This window comes from Rhinichthys klamathensis, unplaced genomic scaffold, assembly GCF_029890125.1.
Source record: "Rhinichthys klamathensis goyatoka isolate OS25496 unplaced genomic scaffold, OSU_Roscu_1.1 h1tg000076l_1, whole genome shotgun sequence".
NCBI classification, from domain to species: domain Eukaryota; kingdom Metazoa; phylum Chordata; class Actinopteri; order Cypriniformes; family Leuciscidae; genus Rhinichthys; species Rhinichthys klamathensis.
The window spans coordinates 3606471-3623170 of NW_026606618.1; the positions used below are offsets into that span (position 1 = coordinate 3606471).

At 37.0% G+C, this 16700-nt stretch overlaps 1 protein-coding gene across 3 annotated transcripts in view; it reads left to right on the plus strand.

Annotated features, from left to right (window-relative positions):
• Window positions 1-16700, plus strand: part of LOC130085269 (transcription factor E2F4-like) — a 34687-nt gene that overhangs the window by 10508 nt on the left and 7479 nt on the right. Inside the window, exons 1-15 of one of the 3 annotated variants that reach the window (XM_056250969.1) lie at window positions 199-408; window positions 2903-3004; window positions 4860-4900; window positions 5009-5081; window positions 6295-6345; window positions 7629-7798; window positions 7913-8012; window positions 8911-9062; window positions 10732-10810; window positions 11325-11375; window positions 11842-11964; window positions 12053-12175; window positions 12277-12381; window positions 12499-12607; window positions 13513-13649. In XM_056250969.1, the coding sequence (XP_056106944.1) occupies window positions 229-408; window positions 2903-3004; window positions 4860-4900; window positions 5009-5081; window positions 6295-6345; window positions 7629-7798; window positions 7913-8012; window positions 8911-9062; window positions 10732-10810; window positions 11325-11375; window positions 11842-11964; window positions 12053-12175; window positions 12277-12381; window positions 12499-12607; window positions 13513-13649 (1596 nt within the window). In that variant the 5' untranslated portion in view covers window positions 199-228. Of the gene's footprint in view, window positions 1-198; window positions 409-1001; window positions 1131-2902; window positions 3005-4859; window positions 4901-5008; window positions 5082-6294; window positions 6346-7628; window positions 7799-7912; window positions 8013-8910; window positions 9063-10731; window positions 10811-11324; window positions 11376-11841; window positions 11965-12052; window positions 12176-12276; window positions 12382-12498; window positions 12608-13512; window positions 13650-16700 lie in introns of those variants that run through there. The other 2 variants (XM_056250971.1, XM_056250970.1) reach the window with 2 other exon arrangements.

Below are 16700 nucleotides of genomic sequence, written 5' to 3' on the forward strand. Positions count from 1 at the left end.
TTAATTTACATTAATTAAATTACAGTTATTAATTACTTAGTCATGCATTACACCCAACACTGGATAGGTTAATTTAATTTAATTATAACTAGTCTGGAGCGTTTCAGTTCAGTGTAAAGTTTCTGGTCTCAGTCCTTCAAAGAAAATCCCATCAATTTTTTTGGAGAGCCGAGTGTCCACTCCCTCCTCCAGGGGGCGGGAGGGACACTATTCAACCCGGAACTGTGAATGTGGTCAATTAGAACTCTCCGAAAACTTTCAACGAAATGTAACACCCAATCTATCGAAATTCGAAAAGAATCAAATCACCGTCGCTGTGTTTCGCGCGACCAAAGCGCAAATGTTTACCCGCTTCGCTACTCCACTTTCTCGCAGAGTCTGATTTTCTCTCTCTCCCGCTTACAACAGGTAAGACGAAACAAAATAACTTTTGTTCGAAACACTTTGGCTGCTGCTTCTCTCTAACGTTAAACAAACCAAAACATATTACATTCATGTTTGTTTTGTACTGGAATCTGAACTATTGTTCTGAATAGAACAACAAAGCTTCTGTTGATACTTCAAGACTGTAAAGCAGCGTTATATACTAAATGTTAATGCACTGTCGGGTTTATTATATGCAAAAAAGTTGTATTAATATGTAAATGTCTCCCTGTCCTTTATACCAGACGTCAAGTTATTACTGGATAATATCCACAGCCACGCGCAAGAAATTTTGAAATATGTGACTAATCTTTCTAGAACTTTTGCATTTGCTGAAGGAGAGCCGGAGAGCCAATTCCAGTGTGATTGAGAAAATTAAAGCAAACCTGGCAGGAAAAGTGTGTGTGATTGTTGGTGGTCTGTCAGAGGGGGGCATGGATGAAATTCCAGGCAGCCTGAATTCCTCCATATACTCCCACTGGAGATCAGACTGTATCAGACATGCTCATGCTTCACAGGGCAAGGATCAGTTGGGAATGCTGTCAGCAGACCCTAAAGTAGTCGATGTAGTCCGTTTTGACCATTTCTTTCTTGTTGCAGCCATTTCTCAACCCCAAAAATAGTGTCGGGAGGGCTGTGCTGTCACAACTTCTCTCTGAGCGTGCTGAGGCATGCTGGGAATGGAGTCTGGGAAACACAAACATTCGGTCTGTATCGGACTCAGCAGTTCTTATCCCAAGCCTAGATGGAAGGCCGTAGTTTAATCTGCTTGAAAAGAGCTCATTAATGTGTGGAGGTTCTCAGTCATGTGGTTTAGATTATTATCAAACTGAGTTAAAGGGGATAGTTCACCCAAAAATGAAAATTGTCATCATTTACTCACCCTCAAGTTGTTCCAAACCTGTATGAATTTCTTTGTTATGTGGAACATAAAAGAAGATATTTTGAGGAATGTTTGCAACCAAACAGTTGTGGGGAACCATTGACTTCCATAGTATTTTTATATCCATACAATGGAAGTCAAAGGGTCCAATCAACTGTTAGGTTACTGACATTCTTCAAATTTTCTTTCTTTGTGTTCAGCAGAAGAAAGAAACTCATTCAGGTTTGGAACAACTTGAGGGTGAGTAAGTGATGACAGAATTTTCCTTTTTGGGTGACCTACCCCTTGAACAAGTGATCTTTCTGTTAATAATCGCACAAATCTTGGAGATATGATAGAAGTTACAGCTGTTGGGTCCGATGGGTCCAAGTACATATGGAAGTACTTGATTCTGTTTAACAATTCGGCAGAGGCTCCTTAATGAAGCAGCCGTGTGCATATGTACATCTCAGCCTTCACTTTCACAGGCCGCCCGCCCACAGTCTGTTCACTGACTACCGGATGCATATTACATGCAAAAATAGCAGGAGCTGGCTGAAATCACAAGCTTCATACTGATTGGCTGGCTTTAAAGGGATAGTTCAGCACAAAATAAAAATTTTGTGATTATTTACTGACTCGTCTCATGTTGTTCCAAACCTGTATGACTTTCTTTTTTCTTTGGAAAATAAAAGTGATTTTGAAAAATATCTCCGTTGTTTGTCCATACAATGAAAAAAATCATTGTTTTGGACCCCATTTGGAATGACATGAGGGTGTGTAAATGATCACAACATTTTCATTTTTGTCTTTAAAGGGATAATTCACCCAAAAATGTTCATTCCCTCCCCCCCCCCCCCCCCCCCCCCCCCCAATCACACAAAGGATGAAAACTATGACTATAAAAATTTAATATTCTTTCTAATTCTATGAGAATAGTGAAGTCCACAACAATAAAAACAATGAGATACTATTTTGCTTTAAAGAGCTTGGGTATTTAAAGTGGCAGACTTATAATAAATAAACAGAATATTATCGTACCTTTGTGTGAACGCAAATACAGTTATCATTCTTGGTGTGAAAAAGCCTTTATTGCCCTTGGAATAATCAGTATTTATCATTTATGGATGGACCGAATTTCTGGTCACAAAGTCTAATAAGACTCTTGTAGGACGGTGTGTAAAACTAACTATGGTTGGTCATTTTTGTCTGAGTGGACATTTCAGGACCAGGATTATCTGACTGCAAAGTGGACTAGACTTAATGTTGATAGTCAAAACGAGCACATACTTTTACACTATTAATCCCAGAATGCCGAGTTAAAGTAATATAAAGCACAACATGAGAGACACACAAGTTCTTCTTTAAAAGAGGAAGAACACAGAAAACACAGTCAACCTGAAAATAGAATTAGTGACCTATTTAGTGTCCTAGTGCCTGTACATTTCACCCTTTGTGGCATTTTGGTATGTTTTGAAATGTCAGAATACTTGTTAGGTTGGTACCGTTTCAAGTTTTACAGACCATTAAACCACCCAGCACGGCACAGCGTTTGAATACTTGTACATCGTTTTTAGTGCTTATTATCTGCATTTCTACCCCTTATCTCTCTTTCAGAGTTGTAGACGCTCATCTCTCAAAATGCCACAGCAAAAGGATATTGTAAAGATTGCCATTCAGATGCCGGGCGCTTACCCGCAGCTCATTCAGCTAGACCAGGTGAGCCGCCACGCACTTCCCGTCATAAAACGGACGTTGACCAATGTTCATGCAAAAGTCCGAAACTCGTCGGCAGTCAGCATGTGAGGAATAACAGCACTGTTCATTCAGTGTCATACTGAAGTTCACACAGATAAATTGGTAACACTTTATTTTACGGTGTCCTTGTTACATATGTTACATGTACTTACTGTAGTAATAACAGTAAATTATGCATAATTACATGCAACTAACCCTCAACCAAATCCTAATCATACCCTATTCCTATAGTAAGTACATGTAGTTACTTAATATTACTCTGTACTTAAATATATAATTACACTGTAACAAGGACACCTTAAAATAAAGTGTAACCGATAAATTACATAAAGACCAAGGGTTTTTTATGAGGAAGTTATATGTATACATACTGTGCGTTTGATTTTGCAGTTTGCTTACAAGTGCAATACATGTATGTGGGAAGCATTAAAATAGCAAGTTTAAGTTTTGTAATAGCAACTTTCACTTTGAATTTCCTTGGAATTTGAATGCAGACATGATCACTTATTGTATCAGATTCAGAATGACTCATTCTCACTCGTTACAACTTATTTGAATAATCAATACTAGATTAAAATGTATATTAAACTTGAGAGAAATATGGAAATGTAACAGAAATATAAACATGTATGCATTACTAAGTTCTATTTTTCATTACTAAGTGAAGGAAGCCTATATATAGCCTATAAATTATTTTATTAATTATTTTAGTCATTTATATTATGTGTGTATATATAGGGAATATCAAAGTCTGCTCTCGATACATATTACTTTGTTGTATTTAAAATTGTAAGTGAAGCAAAAACTCAATTAGTGAGAAAATGGAAGCATGTTTATTGTTATAAACTCTTAATTGTTATAAATAATTTTCTTATTATAAAAGTTTCTTATATTAAAGATGCAAAATATCTTGTAACACATTTGTAACTGAAATTGATTTGGTCTATATGATCAAGGGCATTCTGTTGCTTACAAATCATAACCAATTAGTTCATTCTGAATTGTTTTGAATAAGCTATTATTGCCGTCTACCCGGTCGAAGCATTGGGTGGACAAATGCTGAGCATATTCAGTATCTTCAGAGGCTTTGATCCCATTGTTTGGGACGTCCTAACAGAATGTGTTATTGTCTTGAGGACCCAGCCATTGTCAGAGAAACTCTCCTTTGGGTTTTCTAAACCATCAGATAACTAGTTTGAAATGAATGAACCCGTTGTGTGACTCTGATTGGTACTTAAGGATTTGAAAGAACCTCAAACCCCCAATGACCTTCCCTTCTGCACTTCCTCGCCGTTCCCAGCGCTTCCACTCGCTGCCAGCCCGTTCACCACAAATTACAGGCCACCGATTGGTCTACCACCCAAACACTAAAATTTCTAATCGGTGAGCCACAGGAGCTGCCACAAATTATGAGATATTTCAGTTGTTGACTTTGGAGAAGTTTTGGCTTTGTTTTAGTTGTATTAACTTACTTCAACTTCCATTTATTGTCAGTTAGTTGTCAAGGCACTGTTTCTAATTACCGGTAGTTTGTTTTTTAAGTTTACATTTTTCATCTAACGCTTTATTTTAGCTTAACAAAAACAATAATTTTAGTTAACACTACATGATTCATTCATTTCAATAACAAAATGTTTCATTCAGAAATTAACAACATGCTTATCACAAGAGTTGTATTCAAATCATTGCATGTATGAATGTATGTTTTTTGTATGTTTTTTGTATGCTCATGTATGTTTTTTTTTTTAATAAACTAATAGACCCAGAAAAAAAAAGGATCATATTTTTTTAATTCATATTTGTCTATCTGTTTCAGAAAAAGCCCCTCACTGCCGTCATAAAAGAGGTTTGCGAAAAGTAAGTCTGTGTTTTTGACTCCAGACGTGTTTGTGTTTTTCCATAGCTGAAATGTCCATGATGTAAAATACCTGTTTTTGTAAAGAGCGTTGTACTATTTTTTTGAAGGTGGAATCTTCAGGGTCCTGACAACTATGCTCTCCAGTATGCAGATGGGATCCAGACGTACATCACTGAGTCTGTAGGTCATTTGCATCATCTCCAGTCTGTATGTGTGTGTGGACTTTAATCCGATGATGTCGTCAGTTGCTCTGGTTATATATTTTTTGTTGATCTTGGGTGGGGTCAGACTTGGACTTCATGTTGTGTTTGCTCTGTTTCTGTCTGTCTGTCTGTATTCTATGCATGTGACTCTGAGAGCTGATGATGCTGGGTTTTAATGTGCTCTCATTCATTTGTATCATCTAATGAATGAGAGCACATTAAAACCCAGCATCATCAGCTCTCAGTCACATCCATAGAATACAGACTGTGTGTGTGAGAGAGAGTGTGGAAACAGTGAATTCCCAGACAAGTTGAGGCAAAGGCTTGAATTCTGATTGTGCACATAAACCAGTGAGCCTTGTGCTGCGCTCCAATTGGGCTTTTGAACACATAATAAGTAGATTCCAGCATCATAGAGCACCACAACAATGATGCAATTCTATAGACAAAAACAACACAACACGAAGTTTCCCCTGACATATTTAATCTACACTGGTCTTAAGACTTTCTTTCTTTCTGTAATTTTTTTTCTTTCTGTCTCTTTCTTTTTTCTGTCTATCTCTTTCTGTCTCTGTCTTTCTTTCTTTCTATTTCTGTAATTTGTTATTTTTCTTTCTTTCTTTCTTTCTGTCTGTCTGTCTGTCTGTCTATCATCTATCTCCATCTGTATCTCTTTTTCTTATCCTCCTGGGACCCAGGAATATACTTTTGCCGACTGTAGTGGACATTATATTTTAGTGAATTTCTCTGACACCATACATGTCACAGTTTTAAGTCTGGATGTCCTGTAAAGAGATACCAAATTTTCAGAGATACCAAATGTTTGGAGTTTTCACCAGGACAACAACTCCTCCTTGGTCTTTAAAAATGACTGGAATTAATTTAGTGATCAAATGTGTCCATTACAGAGGACATAGCATAACATGAATAAAATAGCATTTAAAAAAAAAATTAATTATTTATTTTTTACCGTTTGTTTCTTACGCTCTAAACAATGTGGTGACAAAAAATACTAAATCCAAAAATGCAAATTCTAGGTCACAGGAGGTTTTTTTTTTTTTTTTTTTTGCTGTCTATCCGTCTGTCTCTATACTACACACATACTATATGTGCAAGTTATAATGAAGTCTAATAATAGCAGTATCACTTCCTGTACACTGACTGTTGACTGCTTTATGACTTTGTTCTAGAACCGCCTGGACATCAAAAACGGCAGCATCCTGCATTTAACCAAAGCACCAGTGAGTGTCTTTGTGAGATTTTGACAGCGACAGTATTTAAAGGTGCAGTGTGTAGATTTTTGCGGTATCTAGCGGTTCGGTTGCGAGTTGCACTAAGGGCTCAGTCCACTGCTCACCCCTCCCTTTCGAAGAAGCTACGGTGGCTAAAACGGGACAAACATATCGTCGTCTGAGACAGCAGAGAATAGCCAGAGTAAGCCAAGTTTCTGTACCACAGTCCATTATAAACCACATCATGGATAAAGTTTACAAAGCCATAGTCAGGTGAGGATCAAGGGTCTTAATATATCATATAATAATAGTAATCAGCTGATTGTCTCACGAACGTAACCAGCACATTTCTCCCCACATAGCAAACCCATAATACAGCGAGGGAGAAGAACCACATGAAACTATCCAACTACATATTTTTTCTAACAGGGTAGTAAAAGTTTAGCTGGCTAATATGAGTTGTTACTGTGGCTGAGCTGGTTAAAGCGTAAAGCATTGTTTATACTCGACGCGTCCGCATGAGCGCAAAGGTGCGCGCGGCAAAAATGATGTGATTGTAACAGCGCGCGCGCCTCCGCATCCCCTAGACACCATTTACTACACAAAAATTAATTAATAATAATGAATAAAAATATTGTTTTTTTTTCTCTGGTTTTGAAAACTCTTCGCGATCGACTTAAAATGCTTCCAAGATCGACTTGTCGACCGCGATCGACGGGTTGGTGACTCCTGTAGCGTTACTGTTTTACGGTCAATAGTACTAATCAGCTGATTGTCAAAGCCATAACACAGCGAGGGAGAAGAACTAAGTTACATGAAACAATCCAACTACATATTTTACACCACTGACAAGAGAAAAGTCACTACTCACAGTGTCTATGGCTAGCTTCTAGCTTTCTGCGGCTTCTCTTTCAAGGTAGTGACGAAACGTGTTCGGTAGCGCTGTTTGTTTGCTGTCGGCTACGGTAGAAACATGACGTCACAATATGTCGACCTTCATAGAAGGGGGTGCCCGCGGTTATGTAGATATAAATGTCTCATTCTAAGGTAATAAAAACATAACGGTTCATTGAGTAAGGTCTTTATACACCACTGAACACATAGTTATGGATCTTATATTGCATTTCTGTCAATAGATCCTCAGAAATATTACACATTGCACCTTTAACTACCTTAATGTATCTAAACGCATCTGTTCACTCAGGCTTTGTGTTAGAATCTAAATGTACACAACCATAGTACCATGTAATAGCCATGTTTGCTTGATGATTTTATAACAATGTGTTTGTCAGGGCCGTCACGCTGAAGATCTGTATAAAGGCATTCAATGTTCAGACTCCGGCGTGCGCTGTGACTCTCTGAAGCTGCTGGCCACTGTCTCCACCGACATCACGTTCGCCCAAGAGTTTATCAGTCGTGATGGACACTCCCTGCTTGTCAAGATAGTGGAGGAGGCTCATGAGTCAGTTTCCTGCCTGTCTTTGCCCCATTTCTCCAGCTTAGAGTGTTTTATTGCGGCCCAATATAAAGATCAAACGTATCAAATGGTGAAAGTATGATTTTTTTCTTTCTCCAGGGCTCCTCTGATAATGACACACACTCTCACTGCCTTCATGGAGCTCATGGATCATGGCATTGTGTCCTGGGAGAATCTGTCCAGTGTCTTTATCAAAAAGGTGCTAAGCTACTCCCTTCACATCCATAATACAGTATGGATACTGTAACAAACCATCCGTCTGTCATTAGATGTCTTTATTACACTGCTTTCTAAATGCTGGATTCTGATTGGTCGGTTGTGGCATTCTGCAGGCACAATTTTTATATTTTATAAAATGCTATGCCTTGTATTTATGAATAATTATTTACATACACTACCGTTCAAAAGTTTGGGGTAATATTTTTGATATGTTGTATTTCTTTGATGTTTGTATTTCTTTGATAAAAATTCATTAAAACCAGTAATATCGCAAAATATTATTACAATTAAAAATAGCAGTTTTCTATTTTAATACATTTTAAAATGTAATTTATTTGTGTGAATTAAAGCTGAATTTTAGAATTACTCCAGTATTCAGTGCCACATGATCCTTCAGAAATCATTCTAATAGGCTGATTTGCTGCTCAAGAAACATTTATTATCAATGTTAAAAACTGTTGTGCTGCTAAATAGCTCTGTGGGAACAGTTATACATTTTTTTTTCAGGATTCTTTGATGAATAGAAAGTTCAAAAGAACAGCATTTATTTGAAATAGAAATCTTCTGAAACATTATAAATGTCTTTACTGTCACCGACCCCAAACTTTTGAACAGTAGTGTATTTATTAATTAATTGTTTTTTATATTTTAAATATTAAAATAATAATGATGATAATAAAACAAATTATCATTGCAATTTATCTCATGTATACCCTTTCACCCTGTCATACATGTTCACACTGTCTGTGTTTATTTTGTGATAATAATGGCTTACTGTGAACATTATACAAGCCTCTTACCAGATTTCCTTTACAAAATGACGAAACTCATTGGTTACCTTCTCAGTTGTTGCCTATTCAGTCATGTTTGTTTTTCAGATTGCCGGGTTTGTGAATGCGAAGGTGCTGGACACGTCTATCCAGCAGGTGTCGCTGGCTATCCTGGAGAGCATGGTGCTCAGCAGCAGTAGTCTGTTCAATGAGGTCAAACTCGAAGTCACCCTCGAGAGACTCCTCTCCCATCTCCAGGTGTAAGTACAGAAGAGTGCTTGATTATTTGGCTGTTTTAACTTTTTGCAGTATTGGAATTTACTTAATGGTTGTGGAAGACAAATAGGTTCTTTAAACCGTGAAATGCACCAGATAAATGACAATGATGATGCTGTTCTTTTGAACAACAAAATTATTATTAGTGTTTTGTAGGGGTGTCCCCGACTAAGGATTTTCATAGTCGAATCAGATTCGTCAAGTCCTGCCTATAGTCGACTAATAGTCGAATCATGTGTGTGGTGTTGGGGGAGGGGGCGGGGCTTTAACATTTTAAAGCCGCGATCTACAGAACATCACACAAAGAAAGATATAGAAGAAAATCCTGTGATAAAAGCCTGTGTCCGTTTGAGTCTTTTCAAATTGTGTGCGCAGATAAAATACATTCTAAAACGCTTAACGTGAAAAACGCTTAACGGCTTTGTCCTAAAACTGTTATATTAAAAGATCAAATTCTGTACACACCTTATTAATAAAGCATACTATAGCCTACAGAAAAGCAGATGAGCCCAGAATATGAACGCAATGCGTTTTATTATAGGCTACGTTAAGCATTTTCCTCCCATAGAAAACCGTTAAAGAAAAAGCTTTACGTGACTTTCTATCTGAGAAACGCGTTGCGTTCATATTCTGGGTTCATCTGCTTATCTGCACATAGAATGGTTTCTTAAGGTGTGTAGCCTACTGTGTACATACATTAAGCACGTAAAAGTGCCATTTAAGCGTTTTAAAAGCTTTTAAGCGTTTTAGAACGTCCCGAGGAAAACCAACCTGTTAACGTTGGCCGGCAGAAGTGCGATCATGGTTTTCCTGATGCTAAATCCAGCCTTGGAGAATATCCTTTCTGATGGTGTGCATCTTTAGATTTTCTTATCCCAGACATTTTTAAAGATTTAAATCCCTGCCGACAAGACGCTCCTCTGTCGGTCACGGATCGAAAGTGAAACTTAAATCTGTCACGGGTGTTTGGATTTATTCACGCTGCACGTACGTTAAAAAATATTTATTAAAAGCTTCTTTCTTTGCACATTTTTATTGACAGCATTATCATAATAGGCTGTATATTAACGTATTGACAGAAAACCAGTAGTTCTATGTGAAATCAGACATTGAGCACACTCATATAGCCAAAATGACATAATCCTCGTTTAATAACACATCTGCGAAGATTCGACCGTGAGATTGGTAGTCGAATCAGGCTCCTCCTATCGAAGCATCGAATCTTCGACTATTCGGGGTCACCCCTATTGTTTTGTATTGTTTTTTTAGTTCGTTTTTTAACTTAAGACAAAAATATACCTTTTACTTCCTTTGTCATGCAAGTGAATGTTTTTTTCCTCATTCATTAAATACCTTTTGGTGTAGTTCATGCTGTAGACATGTATCCTGTTTAAGATTAGCATGTGTTTTTAGCATTGTGATATTTAAAGGTACACTATGTAACTTTTTGCCCTCTAGCGGTTAAAAAACAACTGCATGCATTTTTCGGAAGAACATTACCATTAACACCAGTAACAAAGACTACCTCAGCAAGCCTGTTTTGAAAAAAAGAAAAAAAAAAGTTACATAGTGTACCTTAAAATCAGCATTCTAACATTAATGATTCTCATTTTCCCTCCTTTTTTCTTTTTCTTTCGTCCAAATGCACTGTAGAACAAACCAGCAGCTGCAGACAAAGGCCATGGCTCTGCTGATGGCAATGCTGCAGGCTGGTAGAGAGGCAGACAGACAGGTGAGTGTTCTGTCTCTCTGATATCTTGGGTTTTGCTGACACTGTCTGTTGGGATTACAATAGTGCAAGCAAAATAAAGAACCTTTTTTAGTTAAAGGCTGATTATTGGTATATTATTATCTTGAGAGCTATTTTGGATTCAGCTTTAGAATCACATGAATAAATATATATATTTTTAAATAGATTAAAATAGAAACAGCTATTTTAAATTATAATATTCCACAATATTACTGTTTTTTTACTGTATATTTGATTAAATAAATCAGCCTTGGTGAGCATGTGAGACTTATATGTAAAATATTATGTATAAATGTTTACTGACCTCAAACAATTGAACAATAGTGTATATTTTTGTGACTGATGGTAAAACATGGGCAGGTAGTTGGTTTTTGGACTAGTTTAGATTCAGAAAATCAGAAAATTCACTGATTTTTGTAATAAACCTGGTATATGGCTTATTTTGAATGGTTATTTGCACTTTGTAAAAAAAAAATCTTATTTTTAAATGTTTCAGGAGCTCTTTGACTTCCTTGAGAAGAGGAACCTACGACAGTATATTCACAAGGTGAGAATGTTTTGAAGCTCTCGTCTATTCATATACTTCCTATTTTGTCCTGTTACAGTCACAATCTGTACATGACTTCAGAAACAATATAAATGTTAAAGTGCCCCTGTTATTTTATTTTAAAGGTTCCTTATCTTGTTTTGGAAGACTCCTAAAATTAGTTTTACATGCATCCAAGGTCAAAAACACTTTAATTTTCTCATAATAAACATTGCAGCATCCCCTATTTTCACACAGTGTCTAAAACGGTTCAATAAAAGATTCGGCCTCTCTAAACCCCTCGTTTCTGAGAACCTACTCCGCTCTGATTGGTCAGATAGCCCAGTCTGTTGTGATTTGTGTACTCTGTTCTGCTCTGATTGGTCAGATGACCCAGTCTGTTGTGATTGGTTACATACTACACATGAAAGGTATATCTGAAAAAGCATAATAGCAAATACGATTTAACAACTGTTGCTGTTTTCAGAACATCATCCACAGCTCTAGTTCAGTAGGAGATGAGATGGCCCACTACCTCTATGTGCTGCAGATGGTGCGTCTAAACCACCTGGAGCCCCGTATGAGGACGCCTCTGGACTCCTACAGCCAGGTTTACTTTCATTCTGTGTCTTCATTTGATTTCGCTCAGTCGCTCAGTCACTTTTATTTTACACACACATTTCTCCCATATCCTTCAGGAGCAGAGGGACATGCTCCACGGGTTGCGGCAGGCCGCGTTTGAGATAGAAAGCGAGAGCGGTCTGAGTAATGAACGTAGACGGTCGCTCTGCGCTAAAGAGTTTAAGAAGCTCGGATTCTCTGTGAGTTTCCAAAAAAAAAACAAGTTGTAGAAATGTGAATACTGCACAACAAACCTCAAGGCCTAATTTAGAGTATGATTCTTGTTATCTTTGTTTGTCAGAATAACAGTAATCCTGGTCAGGACTTGAGCCGGTGTCCTCCGGGTCTCCTGGCATTGGACACCATGGCGTATTTTGCCTCCCGTTACCCTGATGCTTACAGCAGGGTGAGTGAGCCCACGTGGATATTTTGTTATATAATGCAAGACAAAGACTTTTTGGGGCCAGTATACATCACTATATCAGTATGCATTGACCCATAAGTCTCTGTTTCACTGTCTCAGTTTGTGCTGGAGAACAGCAGCAGAGAGGACAAACACGAGTGTCCGTTTGCCCGAAGCAGCATCCAGCTCACGCTCATCCTGTGTGAGATCTTACGCATCGGAGAACCCCGTGAGTGAACTGACACAGCTCTGGAGATGGTGACAATTATCAGATGAAGATTTTATAACTTAGGCTATCAATAAAAAGCCATCGCACACCTGCAGATAATAGGTGCGTAGGAAAAACGACCAAAAAAGATCGGTCGACAATCTGCAGACGAGAAACTCCCGCACACTATCAGAACTTGCATTTAAAAACTCTTTATTATAACTTAGGCTATAAAATAAATATATGGTTTTGAGGGCCAATATGACTTTTCATCACCTGAAATTTTGTACACCGGAAATTTTTTGCAAGGCATATTTTCCGAGTACAAGAGTATAACTTTACTTCTGACTGTACTTCTATCCCATATAGCCATTTTATTTGCTTCAATTAAAAAATGTCTTCTTAGGCTTGTTCAGAGAGGGTATTTTCAGATGTGATTTTTTTTAAATCATTTATATTTATATATAAAATATAACTTATAATATATATACTGTATATTGTGTATGTATATATTTTTATTTCTATTTTTAACTCTTATTTCTCATGTCGTTATGTATATATATTATATACTTATTTATATACATACATACAGGACCAGTCAAAAGTTTGGAATCATTACTATTTTAAATGTTTTTGAAAGAGGACTATTACGCTCATCAAGCCTGCATTTATTTGATCAAAAATACAGGAAAAAAACAGTAATATTGTGAAATTGTATTACAGTTTAAACTAATGGTTTTCTATTTTAGTTTACTTTAAATTATGATTTATTTCTATGATGCGAAGCTGAATTTTCGTCAGCCATTACTTCAGTCTTCAGTGTCTAATGATTCTTCAGAAATCATTCTGATATATTAATGTGCTGATATGGTTATGTTATTGTCATAAGTTCTCATATACTCATCTTTCTCATGTCTCTTTCGTAGCCTCTGAGACCGGCTCAGACTATCACCCCATCTTCTTCGCTCAGGACCGACTGCTGGAGGAGCTTTTCTGCATTTGCATTCAGCTCCTCAACAAGACGTGGAAAGAGATGAGAGCCACGCAGGAAGACTTTGATAAGGTAGATCATCACATTTACAATCTCTGTGCTTATAGGGACTTTTTCCACATCCTCTTTCATTTCATTGTATAAAAGTATTGGTCTGCTGTTACTGAAACTAGTGTATTTTTACAGTATTCATAACATTTGACTTTCTCTTTATTTTCCCACTTATAATATTTAGTTTTTTGCACCAAAGAATGTTGCACATTTGTTTAATGGGAGGCTTGAAGCATTTTCCACCTTCTCACTGAGCCTCAGAATTAAAATGGCTTTTTTGCTAGTGTACCTTGAAGACTTTGATATGTAAATAGCCTCTTTTATGATTAATGTAATACTGTAGCTAACACTGGCATTTATCATGATGGGTCAAGTTTTTAAAAACTGAATATGTATAGATATACAAAGTGGGCATTGTGTTAAATCTGAATAACCTCCTAATTACCTGTATTTTTGGCGCAGTTTCCAGAAAATATTTCAAAATAACAAGGAAAATTCTGCAGTCCATGATATATTGAAGTCAACATGAAATTAAATTGGACACAAATTACTTTTTAATACCTGTGTTGTTATCGTTTTATAAAAGTTTTAATATATATATATATATTAGGTATGTCCCGATCAGGTTTTTTTGCCCTCGAGTCCGAGTCATTTGATTTTGAGTATCTACCGATATCGAGTCCCGATCCGATACTTATATAATACATAAAAAAAGAATAAAGAAGAGAGAAAAAACAGATCCAGGATGTTCCTTATTTTTTATTTAATTCACCTTATTTTAACATTCAACAACTCTGTTAACAAACAGAGCACTTCTGTGAGGTAGCTTGAACAATCAAGTAATAAATAACATAAATTCTTCACTTTTGGACTTTAGTGCTACAGTAAATATAGAAAAAGTCTAATATAAAAACAAATAGCACCTCAACTTAAAATACCCGGCAGGCATGTAAACAAAAAATAAAAATGTTTTAAAAGTGTATAAAAAAATAATGAGAATATATACAGTGCCCTCCACAATTATTGGCACCCCTGTTTAAGATGTGGTCGAGGACTTCTAAAAATTCTCCTTTTTTTAAAAACAACATAGAACCCAAATGCAAAAAAAAGAGAAAAATCCAACCTTTTATTCAAGTATATTACTTTGGTGGTAAAAAAAAAAAAATCACACATTTAAAAAACAACAACCTTGAAATCATGTGTCCCACAATTATTGGCACCCCTAACAATTCCGCTGAAAAATTGTATTGATTTTTTTTTAAATATATTTTTCTGTAGTTGCTAAAGTTGGTCAGGGTATCTAGGAACTTTTAATTAGTAATTCGTGACTTCCTGTTTCCCTGGGGTATAAATATGACATGACACAGAGGCCTAATTCTCTTACCCATTTGTCAACATGGCAAAGACAGGAGAACACACCATTCAAGTAAGGCAGATGTGTCGACCTTCATAAGTCAGGCAATGGCTACAAGAATATAGCCACTCGCCTTAACTTGCCCGTATCTACAGTCAGAGGAATCATTAAGAAGCTTAAAACAACTGGAACAGTGACAAACAAGGCTGGAAGAGGTCCCAAGTTTATCTTGCCACAACGCACAGTGAGGAGGATGGTAAGAGAAGTAAAAAAAAGTTCTAAGCTCACTGTCACAGAATTGCATCAAAGAGTGGCATCTTGGGGTCACAAAGTCTCCAAAACAACCATCAGACTATATGCCAACAAGCTGTTTGGGAGGCATGCAAGGAAAAAGCCTTTTCTCACTAACACTCACAAACGTAAACGTCTGGAGTTTGCTAAGCGGCACTGGGACTTCAACTGGGATCGTGTGCTTTGGTCAGATGAGACTAAGATTGAGCTTTTTGGCAACAAACACTCTAAGTGGGTCTGGCGTAAAACAAAAGATGAGTATGCCGAAAAGCACCTCATGCCCACCGTGAAGTATGGTGGAGGATCTGTGATGCTGTGGGCCTGTTTCTCTTACAAAGGCCCTGGGAACCTTGTTAGGGTGCATGGCATTATGAACGCTTTGAACTACCAGGACATTTTAAATAAAAACCTGATGGCCTCTGCCAGAAAGCTGAAGATGGGTCGTCATTGGGTCTTTCAGCAGGATAATGATCCAAAACATGTGGCAAAATCTACACAAAAATGGTTCAGCAGTCACAAACTCAAGGTCCTCCCATGGCCATCTCAGTCCCCAGACCTTAACCCAATCGAAAACCTGTGGGGCGAGCTAAAGAGGAGAGTGCATAAGAGAGGACCCAGGACACTGGATGATCTAGAAAGATTGTGCAAAGAAGAATGGTCAAAGATCCCTCTCTCTGTGTTCTCCAATCTTGTGAAATGTTATAGGAGGAGATTAAGTGCTGTCTTGTTGGCAAAAGGGGGTTGTACAAACTATTAACATCAGGGGTGCCAATAATTGTGGGACACATGATTTCAAGTTTTTTTTTGTCTAAATGTGTGATTTTTGTTTTACCACCAAAGTAATATACTTGAATAAAAGGTTGGATTTTTCTCTTTTTTTTGCATTTGAGTTCTATGTTGTTTAAAAAAAAAGCAGAATTTTTAGAAGTCCTCGACCACATCTTAAACAGGGGTGCCAATAGTTGTGGAGGGCACTGTATATATACATTAGGGGTGTAACAGATCACAAAACTTGCGGTTCGATACGATACAGCAAAAAGAAAGAAATGCCAGAGAAATTTCCTATTTATTAAAAGAAAAACTATTTTTAAATAAGTTTGAGTTTTCCTACATTTTGAAACTTTCAGGTTTATAAATGGGGGTAATCTTTGAAGGATGAACAAATAATGTTTGGTAATCACATTAAAAATAACATTTAAATATATATTTATATAATATGAGTTTTGAAGTGCAACATTAAATCCATGTTCATTCACGGCACGTTTCTCCTGGTTCCCACGTCAGCACTGTTTGATCTAATAGAGATCTACGGTTAATAACGGAGAAATTTGAATGCTTCTCACTAGATCTCGCAGCAATGTTATTACTTCAAATGTTTTCTTCACTGGATCTCTTAGCACAGTGTCGCTTGATCTCGCGCTGCACAG